This window comes from Rhopilema esculentum, chromosome 5, assembly GCF_057945365.1.
Source record: "Rhopilema esculentum isolate cy_ngs chromosome 5, ASM5794536v1, whole genome shotgun sequence".
NCBI classification, from domain to species: Eukaryota; Metazoa; Cnidaria; class Scyphozoa; order Rhizostomeae; family Rhizostomatidae; genus Rhopilema; species Rhopilema esculentum.
Window position 1 is genome coordinate 7,962,292 of NC_142819.1, and position 19,823 is coordinate 7,982,114.

Genomic DNA, 19,823 nt, shown 5'->3' on the forward strand with positions numbered 1-19,823 from the left:
AGGACTTGTATGGGGGATATAAAAAAGGATCGGTGAACTTGAGAAAAATAATAAAAATCCACTAAAATCGCCTAATGACCTGGAAATCGAATCCGAATAGAAATTGACTTTTAATCAACTTAGGGTTATTTGAAGTTCTAGGAGATAGGGAATCTGTTCACAGTTTTCTGAAAAAAAAGCTCCAAGACTTTCCACTTTTTTTGCAATTCAGTCTGCAAAAATGAGGCGCATATTCAGCAAATGAAATAATTAGTAACTGATGAAAAACAATTTCAAGTGAAAGAGAGATAGCCAGGCTATCATAGCCTATATATAGCCCAGGTTTGAAATCAAACAAAAAGAAAAGGATTCTCCTGGCGTTATTGGAATCTATATTTCTAATGGTAGCATGTTTGTGGAGATTACCATTCACGCATAACAGCATTGTTACAAATGAATTTAAAGTGGTAGCTACGAACTACAGCTCACAGAAACCAATCTGAGCATCTGTTTGCTGGTTTCGAGTTTAGGAACGTTTTGTCCGGCAGCTATTTTTCTGTATGGCATTGTCGGCTATACTGCTCCGCATCGTTGCCTGGAATGCGTTGCAAAGTTTCAACGTAAATAAAGAAATGCATGTAATTTGAAACTTGCAAAGAAATCAACACAATAATTCAGGACACAGAGCTATCGGATTTACAAAAAAGACGATTGTTCTCTGTCGGTAAGGAGACCGATTTTTTTCATTTTCTTTGTTCCTTGTCTGAAGAATGGCTATCAATGTTCTATCGAAAATCATTTGGCTCGCAGCCGTTGACCGCAAAGCCGCCACACAGCCGTATGCCATCGCACACGAGGTTTTCATCAATGATGACCATCATAGATAAACAATGGAGGGCCGTTAGAAATTCGAAGCTAACTAGGTGAATAGGGTAATGTTAGATACTGGCTTCCGAGAGTGACTGAGTGCAATTTCCCACTAGAGACGGATGAGCGCGGTAGCGAAGTAAAATCAAGAAACAAACATGAAATAAACGGTTCACTATCGCCCAACATTTGTCCTTCCTTAACAAGAAAGAACAAACGAAATATTTAAAACGTTGCTTATCATTCTGCAAAAGCACTCAAAGAGATAGTCGCCGGTAACTGTCTTGCTTGTTTATTCAAAATCGGGTAATTTCTCTAAGGGAACATTGATCATTTCGTGTTTCGAATCGGCACTGTAATGTACATTGATATCGTCGTCACTTTCCGGAGATTCACTTGCGTTCAAAGGAAGTTCATTTTGAGTTCGCAGTTCCTACATTGTTCGTAGAATGAAAGCAATATCCGATATTTCCATAGTCATTCGACTGTGGTTGTCTATTTCATTCAAATAAAAGGCCACTTGTATTTTCGTTCGATGTCACAAAAACTGCAAAGTAAAAGTTTAAAGATGGAGAGCCTTGTGTAGCCCACTCTCTCGGTTGAACACCCTCTTTAGACACCCCTGTCTGACAGTGACACCTCGCCTGTACTTATTTCTACGGTCCAGGCTCAACGGGCATCGTTACCAGTACGGAAAGGGCACGAGCCGCTGTATAGGCTTTTGTTTGCGCTGGTAAGTCTTTACGTTTTATACTTGACTATAGAGGTCAATCATAACAAGGGAGGCCACGGATTCAACAGAACTTCAGGGCTGTCGCCTCAATCAACTACCCAAACAACAGTGTATTTCTAATGCAGCGACATTTTGGATCGCTGTATTGATATTTCCACGTCTGTTAATACGAATTATAGTTCAAGCATCGTGCAATATATCAAAATCGCTGAAAATGGCAACGGCAGCGCACTTAGATCGAGGTGTTAAAGCTGGCTTTATCGCAATCAAAGGGAAAATGGCCGATATGTCAGAAAATATAAAGGAACTAGAAGAAAAAGAGAAGAGATGCATTGAAGAACGAAATATGCTGAAAAAGAAGACTCGCGAAGCCTTTGCGAAAATGACAGAGCTGACGATGCTAACAGGCGAAAAGGAGGAAAACCTTCGAAAAGCAACGGAAAAATTGAAATATTCTTTGAACAGACTTGAAGAAAAACAGGGTCATCTTGCACGTCTTGGTGAATGGAATAAAAGTATCACGCAAATACCCGCCGAACAGATTACACAAACAGAAGAAAATTTGCGAGTTGTAAAAACCAATTATTTCACAGCCAGGGAAAAACTAGCAGCGGCTAGGGCTAGAATAATGGAATTGGAGATGAACATTGAAAAACAAGAAAATAAGCTTGCTGATCTTTCAAGAAAGGAGGAACAAGTAGAGGTTCAGCTGGAACACCAAAGTAAAGAATGTGAGTTAAAGAAGACACGCGAGGCAAAACAAGAGAACGTTGCAAACAGCGTGGAAGGGAGATTTCACGAAATGGAGCAACAGTTCTACAGTTCAAGAAGACGTCGCGATGTTGCATCAGTAAGACTGAAAGAGCTTGAAATGCAAATGTCTAACAGCGAGTTGCGATGTGAAGAGTTCAAGAAGAAGCGTGTTGCCATGGAGTCTACCCTACGAGAGCTTTTGTCCTCGTATTCTAAGTGTCGGGAAGTTCAACCCCCACCTAAGTACCCCCAAGCTGGAACTGCAGTTAATTCGTCTAGATGAAAACCATTGCGTTGTGAATACTAGTCTTCCTTCAATGGCGTTTAGTGGAGTAGCTTTCTGTTTACAATATTCAATAACTTTTGTCTAGCAACTTCGAGTTTGGCCTTGTATTTATTGTGTGTTTTTTAATCAAGACATCCAATTAGCGTTATGTCTAGTTTTCATAGTCCTTTCATTTTTATCGAAAAAAGAACTTGTTTTTAGCGGATAAATTATGATTATCCCTCATGTTCACTGCCTTTTATTGTGGTATGAATTTTAAATACCATTTTAAGAATGCCATGCTGAGATGTAGGATTGATTCATGTGGATTAATCTGGCTTAAAAATAGAGGCCTGGAATTTTTCCTTCAAATTTCAATCGGGTTTCAATGCTACGAAAACACAGCCTCAGCGGTTCTGAAAAGAAATTTTGTCTTTATGATGTCACTAACGGACTTGAAAGTGAGGCAGAAAGCATCTTGAGGCCAAAGTGGGGGACGATGGAAATATCTTTTTCAGCGGTGGTAAACAGAACTGACTTTATCTTTCCTGAGAATTTTTAAGTCAGACAACTCTGATGTGAACAGTGGACTGAGAGGAGTATTTAGCGGAACAGGCATCTTCAAAGACGGGGCCGGGAGCCATTCTCTGTCCAAGGTTGGATTTTGCATGGCTCACCACTAGACATTGATAGGAATTAACGATTGACACAGGTTTGATTTGTTATTTCACCTTAATCTCATGGTTTAAACCTCGCAAAAATTCTGCCGATCCTCCTTTTCCGTCATAGACGTCATAGACGGAAAGCCATTATGCCCTTGCTGAAAACACAATTACACACCAGTGCGATTCTGTGGATTCTGTACACTATAATCCGAGAAGTTACTTTATAATTTTCCAGCAAAAACTCGTACACGTTTCCAATTGCTTGCTCTTACACTGGCTGAGAATTACAAACTAAAAAACTTTCTTGTGCTATTTTTCGGCATTAACAAGGGTGGGGCTGGCGCTACAACCCTGTTCATAGCATAGTTCTTTTCAAGTGACTATGCTAACAGGAAGCTAGGCCACTTCTCTCTATTCTTTCATACCCCAGCTGTAATCAGGTGTCAGGTGCATAAATCTAAGGGGTCAAAAACGTTTCTTGTCTTTCAAAAGACGTAGGGCCCCTTTCAAAAGCAAATATCATACAAAATTAGAATTATGCCAAAAAATCATTTGGAGTAACGGTAGCTAGAGGGGGGCAAGTTGTGGCCGGAATTTTCATTTGGAGAGACACGCCCCCCACATACCCCCTGCAGCGACGTGGATGCCATGTCGGACACTGAAACGTCCTAATACGAAGGAGGTCATAGGCCAGGGCAATACCAGAGCACTAGCGAAGTGACATCTTGAATTTTTAGGCTCAAATAATTTCGTCCAGAATCAAAAATGGAAAAGTGTGTACTAGAAACGCCATGTAAAAGCTGCAGAATTTTACATACATGTGGATGTTTAGCATACATTTCATACCTTCTAGGTATAACGTATAACTGTAAATAAATAAAGATGAGGTTTGATGTGTTTTGACTGAGACTGAGAGAGGTTTGATGTGTTTTGAGCTTGAATAAAAGAGAATCTTTCTAGAAATATACTCAGAAATATGAAGAGTCGACTTATAGCTTGTTCTTCAGGATATCTTTGAATAGAAATGTAGTAAATGGGATCATCTAGATAAAACAAAATCTCATCCACAATTTAAACCTTATTTCATCTGGCAGTTCGAAGAAATAAAGTCACGGTGTCATTGAAAAATGAAATTGCTGCACAGAAATGTAATTATGAACAATTTTTTTGCGGTACAGAATTTGAAAATGGCTTTGAAAAAAGCAAACATTTTACGACATTCTAAAAGCTTTTTCGTCTGACACTCCTCAGAGCATAAAACGTCAGATTAAGGTTCCGAAAGAACACGATGGAAAATATTATGCTCTGAGGAGTGTCAGACGAAAAATCTTTTAGTATGTCGTAAAATATTCGATTCTTTCAAAGCCATTTTCAAATGTGATTATCATGTATTTATATTTTTGTTGCTTCAAATAATGTGATAATGTACTGTTGGTCCCTGGGTACTTCATAGTATCTAAGTTGATCTCTTTATTACAAGTTTAGAAACCCCCGAGGAAGCTAGTTTCATTTCTCATTGTTGACAGCTCACAAAGTTGAAACAACGACGTTGACTGCTGAAAAGAAACTGCTTTTAGTCGTTAGTCCCCTGCCTCTCTTTGCTTAAACATTAACAACAATAGCGTTGTCGTTTCATTGCAAATTTTATAGTATGGTTTGGGTTTTGATTCAAACATACAAGGGGGCGTCTGAAGGTCCTATAGACGTAAGAACCAGGACATAGAGACCACGTGCCCTCACTTTCAAAAAAGTGGTAAAGTACCTACTTGAAGCCCTATTTTGACTTCATGTGCCCCCCTCTCCACAAATGCTTTCTACGTCAATGAAAGGCCCATCTACATCTTGAACACAACACTGTGCTTCGAAAGAGCAGTGACATAAACCGTAGGTTGTATGCAATTTATAAGTCACCGTTTATGAGTCACATTGCTAGTTCGATCAGACACACTGCAAGCCATTCTGTATTTTTCTGCTTGTAAAATATTTGCTGAATGAATGACCTGTTGCGTCCAAAATAAAGTTATGATAAACGGAATTTCTATTCAATCTGTGAAACAGAAAGCAACTATGACTAAGTAAAGTTTTATCATTTCAGACAATTGGACTCTGTACACGATTTTCATTTAATCACTGTATCCTAAATTAAAATATTTGTATCCATTGAAAGACAAAGAGTAAATATTATGCGTTGTGTAAGCACAGGGTCGTCGTTAAAACATTCGTTTAAGGCGTTTTCTATTCAACTGTAGTTATTACCTTATCGGAAAACACTCCAGAGAAATAAGTTGGTGTGTGATCAAATATAAGGAAAATACGGTAGTCAACAGAAAAGTACTGTTTTTAACTGCGGGTAGCTAATTGAGTCAAAGCTTAACATTAAAAACACCCTTCGCAAATTTTTCAGAGCTACAACCCGTGCCAAAAGCCGAGGGGCAATTCACTATTGCAGATAGCTTACGAGATTTTGCCGAAAACATAAGGATTTCTGGGGCTTTTGAAACAAAACAATAGGATTTCCACCAAAGGTGTACGAGATTTTTTAGAGTGATTTACCCCTTGCCAAAAGCCTTGAAACACGTCTATATTCTAAGATAGAGTTTATATTCAAAGACAAAGTCAGCCATCCCCCTCTCCAATGGAACAATTATGGTTTTCTACAAAAAGGGCGAGTGCGTTTTTTCTTGTTACTTGTATGCATGACGTGATGATATTATTGAATGATAAGAATAAGGTTAGCGATTTCCATTTTCTTGTAACTAATTTGTAGGATATTTCTCTAGAATACTATCAACATTGTTTAGGGGAAGGGAAGCAGAAAGGGTAACATTTGCGAAAATGAAGGAAAATTATAAAAATACAACGCATGTTGCCTGGTGTTTCAAGTAATTTTAGCAGGCAAAGTAATTTTGGCATGACCATATCTTGTGAAAAATGAATTGCGTAACAAATTTCACGTGTCATTAGCAGAGTAAATCCAAGACATTTTTCGAATATTTGATGTATTTGCAAAGAGAGAAAATACAAAAACGCCTTTGGTATACTCGAAATGATTTTAAAAACATATGTTCACACAACATGTAGTCTTTTGTTAACACACCGTAGTGCTGAGCAAATGAGATTTTACCAGAGTCGATTTCAAGAGGGATGATGTAGAAATTAAAAATTGGAGGAGCCTCGGCGAACTCTGATTTGAGTTCTTCGAGATGAATTAACCTGTGCTAGCACAGTGAGCCTCGATGCGAAGAGGAGGCGAGAGAGAATTTGAGTTCATAGGGGTTTTTTTAAATGTATTATTCGCATTTAGGCGTTAAGTGTCATGCTCTATGTGTTTTTTTGGTAATAATAGATAAGTAGGAATTCTATAGCTCGGTTTTCGCACGAAAGTTTGTCCCTTACTAAGATGGTGGCATTTGAATGGCTCAGTGGAGCTTACCGTGCCTGTTTGGAACGATCTTTCCAGGCTGTTATTTTCTCCTGTTCCTCTGTCCTCTTTTAGCATAAAGCATACTGTGGTTTTTCAAATCCATGTTAATTGAATTGATCTCTTAGGGGCCATTGCTTACTTACATTGCAGGGATCTTTTCACAGTTCTTTGTCTTTTATTTAGGATAGAATCGGCCCTTTCAGTAAGTCTTTCTTCCCATCTCATACCCTAAGTAGGACCTGGGGAATCGGCTCCCTGGTGGGGAAAAGTGACCTCTTCTTGGCCATTCTGCACAGAAGAGAAGCCCAGAAAATTTATTCTGTTACTTGCGTCCATGTAGTTGTATTAATATATTTAAGGTATTATATGGGTTAGATGAAGCGACTTGTGCTGGTGCACCAACGACCAATCGTCGCTTCCTATGATGAGGGAATGTTGCCTCAGGACCAGGTTTGACGAGGGACGTGGCAAAATCTACTTTACCTAAATTCGGCAAATATCTTTGTCAATGTTTTCTTGCCCTCATCAATTTCTTTTCCATTTATCATCTTAACAGCTTTTGAACAGCAAATTACTTCATAAATGTAAGTGACATAGTTTATCATGATATAACAATGTCAACAATGATAAAAACAAAATTGCTAAAGGGCAAACAAAGAAATTATCCCATGCTAACTTAAATCGAATGAAAGAACTGGATCACCAATATGGATAGGTAAATGATGGATAGATTTTCTTTGCTTTCTGGGTTTTATTGTGCATTTTCGGCACATGAGCCTGGTATACGCTTTGCACCAGTGGAAAGTAATACAAATAAGGTTCAGCCAATGAATCTCTCTTGAAGGCAAACGCCAGATAGTGGAGTGGCCACTTGTCAATCAAAATTGGCCAATCAAAAAGAGTAATACCATTTGCACGTTTATTGATTGTCCAGTAGTTGATTAACAATGACTGCAATATCACGTCATCTGATATGAAGCTCCTACGTTATTCAAAATAAGCTACGATTCTTCTTTATGACCAACTTGATCTAATAATGACGTGATATCTCCATTAAAGGCTGTCTGATCATATAGATTGTACAGTCATAAAAACTTTCAAGAAAATGCTGAAATGCATTGAGCTGTTCTGTAATTTGATAGGTTCAGACAAAGCTAAACGAACGTTGATTGGCCAAGCACAACACCTTAACGAGCACGTCGATACAATGAACAAACAATTTCCTGCCAAAATCACTTTGCTACAGTGAAAGTGTTACCCCCGAAACAACGGACATCTTCCTACGACAGACAGTTCAACCAGCCTCTCGTTTTTTATTTCATCATGGGGGCTATAGTGAAAAAGCATTTTACACAATAACTAAATATTCACCAGAAAGAAACACTGAGAATTTCGTGTAGCTCGTTAATAAATCAATTTAATAATTGAACAAACATGGAAACTTAGGAGGAAACTGTTCGAAAAATACTTCAAAGTTTTAGGCCAACCTGCTCTAGTCAACTTTGGCCATATCATGGTCTTCCTGTGATTCGCTCGATTTTTTGTCATCTAGGTTCTGCAGTGCCTTGACGAATGCCATGATATCTGTCATGAAAATTAATATAGATTGAGGTATACGATTTCCGGTATACAAAGTTCAGACGGAATTTTCAAATTATTCATTGCAAGAATACATCGATACCATCAAACAAACCCGATCGACATGCCGGAACATCGAGCATAAACCAATTTATCTCCAAAATTGACAAACAAAATTCAAGCCATTTGCCTGATTTCTTCACTTATTTCAAAATTGCCTCGGATCGCCAAATGACAACTGTCTTTATTGATATACAGTCGACGAACTTCCAACATTCCCGCTCCCTTAGAGACGGTCATTAGTTATAATCTTTTACGGATAGTGAGACATTATAACGATGCAAGCTTACCGCCAGTCGTAGCAGCCTGCGTTGCCTCTGGACCCAAACCAAACTGTTGAATTAACGGTGCTAGTTGGCCTGACTGCAAAGCAGCACTAAACGAAGAAAGGGCCTAAAATGGAAGGCACCAGTGGAAGTTAATAAAACAACTGAGGATAAATGTACTCCTGATCTACCTCTATCGATGCTTTCCATGATACAAATCTACGTTTCTACGATTTCTAGATTTCTACGATTTCTGAAATTAGACATTCTTTGAGCGAGATAATACACTGCTTAACCGATAGAAATTCAAAGGATGATAATAATCGGTACATCAATCTACGATAAAACTGTCTTAAATTGTCGATTCACTATTTTCTTTTTTAGGAAACTAAAGGATCATATGACAATAAATAAAAACGCATATTGGTCAGCTACCCGAATTACTCTTAGACACGGCTGCAGGGAAGTTAAGGAGATTCAATTTTCTCTTTTCATTTCATATTCTTTATACACAAAAATCGCTTCAGCTTACAACTAAATACCAAATAAGAAAATAAATACCCTAGTTACATTAATATATATAATTTATTTACAGTTAAAGCTAAATTATGCACAGTAATCTATCTTATAGCAGCTGCTCTTCCAGTGAGTCGTATTTTATGTTGCATTCAGCTCGTATAATAACTTTTCAATTGCTTTTTGAATTCACTAAGTGTAGGGAGCTCTTTGATATTGATGGGAATATCGTTCCAGGCTTTCAGAGCCGAATAGTGAAAGCCTTTCTTGACGTATTCAAGGTTATTTCTTGGGATTTGTAGGTCCCTGCAATTCCTTGTTCTGTAGTTGGAGTGCTGGGTCCTATGATGATATTTATCCCAAAGGCTTTCGGGACATTGTCTGCTGATTATTTTGTATGTCATAACTGATCGATCGAACTTTGTTAGTTGCTCAACGGTCAGCCAGTTATGAGACCAGTTGTCTTTTAGTCTGGCCTTATCAATAATCGAGCGTGCTCATTCAATCAAAATGTTTAAGAGCTACCCTCCCCCATCTTTCCCTGAATATCAAGTAAGCTAGCAAAGAATATACTTCTCCCCCAAAAGAATTGGCGGAATGACCTTAAGATAAACAAAATTATATTTAACTTGGTTTGACTACAAGCAAACTTTATACACATTTCAATGAGACCTTTAAGTTTGCTAGGCGCTATGGGGACTTTGCAAATCGTGCAATGACTACTTATCTGAGGTGCATAATCTTCATAAACCCAAGCTGTCTAGCTGAGCAATTTCGATAATGCTATGTTCACATATTCATATTCAAGTAGCACGTACCTGTCGAAACTGGGGGGACTGGATTGTTTCCTTGATTTCGTTTTCTGAGTTTGTAAGTTCACCAACTTCCGGTAAGAACTCCGAGAGGCGTTTCCTTACATCGGAATCCGCAAGCAGTGGGGCTAACGACTCGGTGTTTATTGACATGGATAAATCAACTGCGTTGAGAGAAAATCATGTCAAATTCATTTGTGAGAGGAAATAAATTCAAATTGATATCAATGACAGATGAGGCATCCCAAATAAACATGTTCAAAAAATTTCACTGCTTAAAGGTAAAAAAAACACGAAAAATACTGACACAAAACTAGATAAAATAACAAGCAGCAAACATTGAAAGCAGAGAACAACTCAAATAATAAATTGTCTTGTAAAAACTGCTGTTTTGTAAGATAGCAAAAACAAGTTAAACCATGAAAATTGATTACTGGTTGAAATTCAAATCTTTTAAAAATGAAGCAATTACTGTTAATCTTCTTTATTTTAAGCGAAATCTTCAAAGGTTTTAAAAAAGTGAAAAAATGCCAAAATCAAATTTTTGTAAACTCGAAAAAATTGAAAAATTCTTTCAACATAAACGATATTAATTTTTTTCAAAAGGGGTTCAATTAACAGTTGCTTATCTCTTTGTAAATTTATTTAGGGACCTAATACACTTTTTGTAAATTTATTTAGGGACCTAATACACTTTTTGTCAGCATAAAACAAGGAGTGTTTTTTAGTGCATCATAGAAAAAGGATTACCTGGATCCTGACTTTCCTGTTGAGCTGCAAGAGAAAAACAATGAATTTTATACTTGACATGTTTGTGTAGAGTAATTTAAACAAAGTAGCACAAATATTTTGAAATACCAGCTTAGTCCACGATTGCGTTTGACATTTTAGATTCTAAATCAGGGCAACATATGCCAAACCTTATCGTAAAAGGAAAAAATTAAATATGATCGCAGAGGTTCTCTCGTTGTTTTTTTCCTGTATGGGGGACAGGACATGTCGAAAATAGATTGTCACAACATTCCTTACAATCGCACACATCTTCAGAAGAAGAACCAAGCATTGAAAAGTAATAGTCTTTTTGAAGCAAATGTGACCGCTCATCAAAACAATCATCCACTTGCTCGAGGGTTTACAAGTATCAACAAGTCGAAAGCTACGACCGTCGGGAAATAAGAGTGTTCAATTGCTCTAAGGTATTTGATCAAACATTAAACTAAATAAGCGAACTCATACTGCGATAGGCAATATCGTATCTATCTTATCTTATCTTATCTTATCTTATCTTATCTTATCTTATCTTATCTTATCTTATCTTATCTAATCTTATCTTATCTTCTCTTATCTTATCTTATCTTATCTTATCTTATCTTATCTTATCTTATCTTATCTCATCTCATCTTATCTTACTTTATATTACATTACATTACATTACATTACATAACATTACATTACATTATATTATATTATCTTACCTTATCAATATCTTACCTTATCAATATCTTACCTTATCAATATCTTATCTTGGATATCGTCAAGTTATGGTTATATGCGCAAAAAGTATCTCAGATGCATTTCAATGAATATGCTTAACCTTATCGTAAAAGGTAACAAAGAAATATGAAAGATGGGCTAGGCAATATCTTATCTTGGGCATCGTCAAAATACATTTCAATGCATGATTAGTATCTTTAAACACAAGTATCCTGCTCATTCCAGAACTCGCATACTCTTGTATTTCAACAACATGTCACTTAACTGTAAAACGAAGACAATGAAGAGTGTTCCATTAGGCGAGCAAAAAATATTGGAGGAGAAAGATATCCTGTAAAGAAGCCTAAACAATCGACATATAACAGGGCTAGATAATACTGAGAACCTTTTATAAAATGTTGAAGTCTGAAGAATAACGAAACCGGAATTGGTAAAAACTTCCATCTAGTCTTTTCTGCTCTCATTCATCACCTGAAACCAAGCTAGCTTTTATCAACGCGTGAATTCTAAGAAACCACCAAAGGTTTAGGAAAATTTTGTCTAAATAACTGACTTACAATTCATATTTGCCAATATACTTTGCAAATCACTCAACTGCACTGCAGGACTGGCGGATTTTGGTACAGCTGCGGCAGATGATTGTGGTTTTGATGTAGGCTTTGAAGAGGACTCCTTAGATGCTGCAGAGGTTGTTGAAGCTTGAGTTTCCGGTCTCGAGGTGCTTGGGTGCAAATGAAATAAATATAAGAGTGAATCTTTATATGTCTAAATTTTTGAAAATCTCAGTGCCGACTCTATGACGTCATAACTCATAACAACTTATAAACTCACTCATCTCAATGACCTTGTTAAGAATGATTCATACTACAAAATATACCAATTTTCTATTTGATGACACATCATAATAATAATTTCTAGCACCTTTAATTTAAGGAAATTTCAGAAATAATATTTTCTGACCTGATAAGAGGCTGGTAATGTGATTGCTCGTAGGACGAATAATAGGCAAACTCCACATATTGGTTGGCATTGACGCTTCCCATCACGCATCATACCTTTATCGCAAACTTTCTGGAATCCTACCATAGACCAACCTTTTTCCTTCCCTATAATAATCTCACCTAGACCTAGAGATTTAGTCAAGACCAAACCCTTCGTAATTATAGTTCAAGACCGTGTTGTTATAATTACTAGGGGGTGTGCTACACCCGCTCTCCAACACCTACACACATTTGCATCCCTGACTGCCCCTCGTCCGTGCTATCTACCTAACATGCTTCTCTCTGTTCGCAATAGAAAAATATCATTGCTTAGAAACAAAGCCATCTCAATAAAAAATTTCTCAACGTAGCAACCACTCTGAATAACTGACTTACCCAGTGTTGCTTGCCGCAGTTGTAGGCCTCAATGTTGACTCTCCGAGCCCGGTCCCATTCAGCAGCTGCATTATTTGGTTTTGGTCCATGCTGCTAAGAAGCGATTGAAGACCTGAATCCCCTACAAAATAAAACTGAACTATACAGAGTCTGCCGTACCATCATGCTTGAGATTCTTATACCTTCTTAGGCATTCGAGTAATTAGGTATTTCAAGTAAGCAATGAAATTGATCTTGCATGCTTCAGGAAGAGACCACATATAAAGAAATATGGATTCTGCTATCGCATGGAAAAAGCTTTACACTTTCAAATTGAAACATTTGTTTGAATAGTAGTTTGGTCTCAATGAAATGCCAGCTACTATGCTGGTATAATTTTTAAAACATATAAATATAAATATAATTTATAAATCTCAGGTAATGAATAAACTTTTCACTAGACTATTTCAATGAAACCAATTCAAATAATGTAAAATCAACTAAAATTACTGCTTATAAGCAACCTGGCAATTTGTTAATATGACAAAGAATCAACTATAGAGTAGTATTAGCTGCAGAGTTTTTGAACTGAGCTAGAGTCTCTAGCATTTGAGGATAAAATAACAATAGAATAGAAGGAAACAATGTGATAGAACAATTGGTGGTAATGAAACAACACAAACAATGGAAACCATGTGATAAAACAATATGTGATAGAACTGTTGCTTGAGTACATCCATATAATGTAAGCCACATATTTGCAAAATATTTGTTGAAGCTCATGCAATCTTAAATGAATCAATGGCAATATGCATACCAAGCTGGTCTCCCAACGAAGAAAGTCCTGGGGGCAAGCCACTGGCTGTCCCTGTGCTCCTTGGAGCTGGTGGGTTGTTTAGCAAATCATTGATCTTCTTACAGAAATCCTCATCCTTATCATCTTTTGGTTCTTGCATCCAAAAAAAGAACTTCCTCCTTGAGAGTTTAAATCTAAGTACAAATGCTCTTCCTGTTGTACACTGAGGTACCTTCTTGTATTCAGCATCATCAGGAAAAATTATGAGGTCCTAAAGAAAGAGGAACTTGGTTAGTGTATTTAAAATTATGCTGAAAAGGCCATTCTTTAGAAGTCTGGCTTATGATTCTAAGTTATGAATCAACATTGTTGGAGCTTTCGGTTTAAATTAGTAACTAGCAGGCACTGGTGCAAAAAGCTGGGTAAATTTAGAATTAGATCTAATAGTTCTTGGAACAAATGTAGTTTTCCAAACTATAACAGATTTCAGCTTACATCAAGTCAAGATAACACAGCCAACTACAATTATAGTCACTCCGATTACAGTCACACTATCAGTTAAAGTCATACAAAATCTAGAACCAAATACGCAAAACCTTTTCAATTTAGCACCAGTTACAGTCACACTCCAGTTACTGTCACATATATTCAAGCAACTTTTGGTGTGACTATTGGTCTAACTGCAGTCTACAGCAGTTTCCTTTTGCATAACAAAAGAGATTCTATGTGATTCACAACTCTCAAGTTTTTCTCAACAGCTAGTTTTTCTGATGCCTTGGCAAAAATTACGGATATATAGATACACACAAAGAGGTCATGAATTTTTTTACTAAGTACTAAGTATTGTTTACTAAGTAATCTGAAAATCCCAACAGTATCCAAAAATTAGAATTTACCTATGTTCGTAGTAAGACTTTGGTACAGCAAAATTTTAAAATAGCCCAGAAAATAGGAGAAATTCCATACTAAAGTACTTTTTATCTGACACTCATCAGAGTATAAACGTCAAATAATGTCCAAAGGTAAGCAGATGTGGATCCAAAGTAACACGAGAGGAAAGAGAGCGCATTTGATTGGTTCTCTGTTTTTAACCAATTGCAGCCACGAATCTCTCACCTAGTTGAAGATTCTGGGAGAGAAAATGTACTTTTTCTGTCTACACAATGTACATGGTATTCTAGAAACACCTTTAACTAGCAAACAACTAGTTTGGTTAACTTTCTAAAAAAGTTATAAATGAAACAATAAAAATCTCTGATAACTTACTTCTTTTATTAATTTTGTGAATTAAACTTCAAAAGAATACACCCTTTCAGTAAAGGGGATTCAGGTTATAAAACCTTGACTACAGGGTAAAAATTTGAAGGTGTAGATAACCTTTGATAAAGTGACAATGTTATTAAAAACGTAATTATCAAAGGAAGCTTTTCCTGAATACCTTTAGTTTAGATCTAGATGAAATATGATAGATTCTTTAGAAACTTCCATTATAAGAAACAAAACTACCCTTCAAGTGAACAGCCTCTTTTAGTTCAATTTACAGTCACCTTTTCAAGCAACATTCAATGTTAATACCTGGGATCTTCTGTAACTTCTTAGATAAAGAAGATAAGTAAATGATGGAACATCATAATTATGAAACAAAAAGAATTCACACAGAAAGGTTCACACAATATGTAATCTAATATGAAATGAAGTTGTACATGAAAAGTTATCATGTATCAGTCTTAAAGCACAGCTGTTTATGTTTTTCCCAGGAAGTATCCCTTTATATTTTAATAAAATTGGATATCTTCATTAATCTTAGGTAAATACTCTCATTAATCTATTACTTTCATTAATCAGACAATATTGAATATGAATTTTATAAATCTTAGGTAAATACAACATAATTCTGTGGCAGCAAGGGCCTAGATTTCAGTATGACCATTTCCAGTGTGTCACTAATATCGTCATGCTGTATTTTTACAAATACATCTAGCCTGGCAGTGAAAACTGGTGTCAATATTTAAGAAAGCCGTAGACTATAAAGCTGGTTAGGAACATTTATAATATTCATCTTATGGGTTACCATACCAAGCATGTTTTTACTAGAACTCAAACAAAAGGCAATAAAATGGTTGAAAAGGTGACCATAGGTCATAAGTAGTATACTTGCAAAACAAAAATTCTGTAAGAAAATTTTTGAAAATGTTTTGTAAGAAGAAAACATTTTACAACATATAGTCAATCCGGGTAAAAAATATGCATGTGTCTCTGCGGGGGAAAAATTACGCACCACCTTTTCAGCCACGCCCAATCACTTATACCGTTTTGCTTGTGGTTCCCGTATAGCCTAGAGAAGGCCTGTCAATTTGACCCGCTTTTCCCTTTTGTGAGGATTCTTGATTTAGAATAAAGCGGAATTGAATGGTTACCTTGTAAATTGGCCCAATATAATGTTTTGTCGGAAATCATCAAACTTTTGTATTGTCGCCTCAGTAACTGTCAAGCCCACAAAGTCAAGTGTTCTCAGTTGTTCTAAGGGATTAACCTTTTGACCTATGATAATTACATTTGCTTGCTATCTTTTGTTTTGTCTACATGGCAAAGGTATGGCACTTAAGTCATAGCCTCGCTTTCATATGCCAAAGTTTTTAATAGCAGACATCCTCATGCTTTTCAACCAACTTTAAAACCACTTAGAAGCTGTTCAAAACTATTGCTTAACATCGTTACATGGAAAATCAAGTATTATATGAATGTTTATCATAAACAAGCCTCTAGGATTCATTCTTTTATGTGTGCGTATTTTTTCCCCACCTATTCGCATTTTTTACCCCATTTGATGGGGGAAAAATTTCGCATTAATTTTCTTTAATTATAAGAAGGTTAATTGGATTAGCAAGACAACAAAGGTTTGGTTAACAAGGTATTACCATTCAAGTTCGAAAAATAAAAGAATATTGACAAGATATCTTTTGAATATTTTTCTGGAGCAAACTTTGTGCAAAATGCGTATTTTTTCCCCCAACTGACTATACTATAAAGCTTTTTCCTCTGACCCTCCTCAGGGTATAAGATGGAGAAAAAAACACCAAGTTGTGGATGAAATAGGCAAGTATATGGCTGGCATAGTTGTCCAGTCAGTAGTGAGTGCCTATGTACAAAAATGGTCACTGAAGTCTAGGAGAAAAATAGTAGCGGCTTTTTTGTTCATTTATTCATTTATTTTGTTGGTCATGGTTGGTCATACTCAACTTTCTTTTTGATAATATTGCAAATAACTTGCCACAACTAACGTCTGTAAGATGCAGTCAATTGAACATTAACTTACTATTGCACAGGGCCAGCAAAACTGAGGGTGCCAAGAGCAAAATAAAACTGCAGAGCAAAATAAAAAGGTTTTAGGGAAAGGGGAAAGAAATGTAGCCTACCATTCAGCAAGTAACTTTGCCAAGTATTCCCTTAAAAATGTCCCTACTTTTAGCTAGGTTACTATATTCTAATCATAGAAGACAAATATAAAATTGAACATTAGAATTTGATCGAAGAAATTGGTCATTGTCTAAGTTGTACCACAATACAGTTTGGTTTAGGAAATAGATAATGAAAGATCCAGAATAACTTGGTGCCAGCAAAAGTGATGAAGATTTCCTTTTTTCTTTGGCCTAAAATTAGCTCACGTCTATTTGATAACATAAATTTTCGAAAAACATTGCAAACCTATGTCAACATTACAATAGACAAAACTATGGGACAAATTGATAAAAGAAAGCTTAAAAATATGGCCTCAGACTTTCTTCCAGCCAAAATCCATTTTAGATACAGTTTCTTGCAATCCTAGGATTCATATATTCCTAAAATTTTTCTTCCCATGGTGGCAGCCTTTTGTTTGACCCTTACAACGCGTTTCTGTAGCCAAAGTAAAACTCGAGCTTGGAACGAGCTTCCCTAGTAGCCATCTTATTTTCCCAAATGTAGTGCTCGTCACATGATGTTTCACAACACATTAAAATAATACGTGCATCACTTCATTACACAGAAATTATTTGTTGCTGGGTAATAATTAGTTTCACTGATGATAGGTCTGGATATTTCTCAATAATTTATATTTGAGTCAGAAGTATTTTAATTAGAGAAATTTCATTAATCAGAGAATTAGAGACATATTTGCCATGCAAGCCATTTAAAATTCTTATAGGTTAAAGGAAATTTTATAATTTCAAAATATTGTTATGAGGAGCTCAAAGAAGCTGTAGTCTATTTTTTCAGATTAACCTTAAAATGGTTTTTCGCAAAAACATGCTTATTGATTTTCCCAAAAATGCGAAATCTACAAAAATTTGTTTCTGCAAACTTGATTTCCTTATGCTTTCACGCCATTGTTTGCTTTCTCTAACTTTGTTCATTATTAAGTGTGTAGGCCTATATGGTCATACATTTAATTTTTAATAAGTTTTTTATGGAGAAATAGTTGGTCAAAAAAGTGTAATTGGCAACTTTTTTTCTGAATGCCACCCCCCCCAAGCTAAACACCCCCCCCCCAAGCTAAATTGTCTAGGCACATTACTGGGTAACATGCAGTGCAGGGCCTGGCTGAGCTCGAACGCTCGTCGCTCGCGGACGGAGATACTTTTCTACTTCTTTTTCGCTACAGCAAGTCATTCATACCGAAATGCCTACATCAACAGATAAAATAAAGTAGCCTTACATCCTCGACAATTCCGGTCGTTCTATCTTTCCAACAAAAATGCATCAATGAATCATCACTTTGGTGAATGTACAACTGGCCTTTCCTTTTGTCTGCAGTCACAGTAGTCCCTCTTAAATGCATTTTTCCCGCTCTGAATTCAACAAGATTCTTCGAAGATGAAGAATCACCACCAATATTGCCAAAAAGAGGCCTCATCTTAAGTTAAATTCTTCCGAAAGGAGCACGCCTAATTTCTTAGATGAAGAAGTTTTAGTGGCGTCTGCGTCTGTACACTCTTGAAATTGTATACCTTATGAGTTTGCCTCTTTCTCGCATAATCTCAGCCTCTCAATGATTTAGGATTTTGAATGATTTTAATTTAGGATTTCTTGTTTTTAAAATATTCTTAAAAATTTAAGTTTGGGTATTTTAAAGGTTGTACTTATTACAGGGCCGCCAGATGCAGGTTTGAACAGGGAGGGGGGGGGGGTGCAAAACGAATAGAAAGGGCACAAACATATTTTCTTCGAAACATTAGCAAGGGCCAATAATGGTACAGCTTTTGTGGTATTTATTTATAGTATGTATATAATTTAGACACTTATAAAATTAATGACACCCACATTGCGCATAGTGAGAACTGTCTTCCCTGAAAGTAGAATACTTAAGTTTTAAGCGTCTCATCTCATGGCCTTCAAAGTTTTTTGATAGTAAAGATTATAATTATTACTTCATGTATGATCTGTATCTCTATTACAATACGCTATACCTATTCTTCTTATAATATGCATTGTAAGTGGATTGGGTCCTTGGTAAGAAGCTAGCACATAGTCTTCTTCGATACTTGTGACAGGCGCATTATACTCAACAAATGTTTGATTGATTTATTGCAACATACCAACGAATTCAGCCCAATATATGAGCTGAAAGGAATTTTCAATTTTTTAGTCCCTTTTTACTTCAAAGCGAATTCCATTTCTCTTTTAAAGCAAAGTTTCAGTCTCTATGATTATCTAAAGCCCATTAAAATAATGAATTTAATTTCCTTACATTTGCATTTAAGAAATTTAGTCCTCCTTGGTATTCGCCCCTTTCCATCGCCACTTGAAACTAGAAACTTGAAACTTGAAACATAAATATTTTTGCCTCTATAAAACATTTTCTAAAAGCTACAAAATTTCAAGTTCAAGTAATCTTCAAGCAATCGGCTGAAGGTACGAGCACGTTCTTCATTGCCAAAGCAAAATTTATTTGCAATGTTTATTAGGATTATCTTCTCAGTCTTATGCACACAACAAGTTTTTAACTCTCCTTAGACTTGACGCGGACATTTCACTAATTCGTTTGTTGTTGAAGACAGTCTCCTTTGCTATTGATATTGTTATCACAGGAGCTTGCGCTTTTTGCATCAGGGCCAAGTAAAACTTCAAGGAAATTTCAGTGTATAGTCCTCCAACAACGCAAATGTTATTTCATTTTACTTAGCTTCAAAAGGCAGAATATCTGGCAGTGAATAAAACACACAATATATTTTCCAAAAAGGGGCACTTGTTTACACTTTTTGCAAACAGGTGTCTTGTGCCCC

The 19,823-nt window shown here is 36.3% G+C and overlaps 1 protein-coding gene across 1 annotated transcript; it reads right to left on the bottom strand.

The window, feature by feature from the left end:
• Nucleotides 1–8,074: 8,074 nt before the first annotated feature.
• On the bottom strand, nucleotides 8,075–18,553 carry LOC135689535 (proteasomal ubiquitin receptor ADRM1). Its single transcript, XM_065206786.2, has 8 exons — nucleotides 18,257–18,553; nucleotides 13,585–13,834; nucleotides 12,789–12,909; nucleotides 11,970–12,133; nucleotides 10,669–10,692; nucleotides 9,925–10,082; nucleotides 8,615–8,717; nucleotides 8,075–8,270 (listed from the first exon to the last, which is right to left on the bottom strand). Exons 1-8 carry the CDS (start codon nucleotides 18,452–18,454, stop codon nucleotides 8,179–8,181), a joined length of 1,110 nt encoding a protein of 369 aa, XP_065062858.2. The 5' UTR covers nucleotides 18,455–18,553; the 3' UTR covers nucleotides 8,075–8,178.
• Between the last annotated feature and the right edge of the window lie 1,270 nt (nucleotides 18,554–19,823).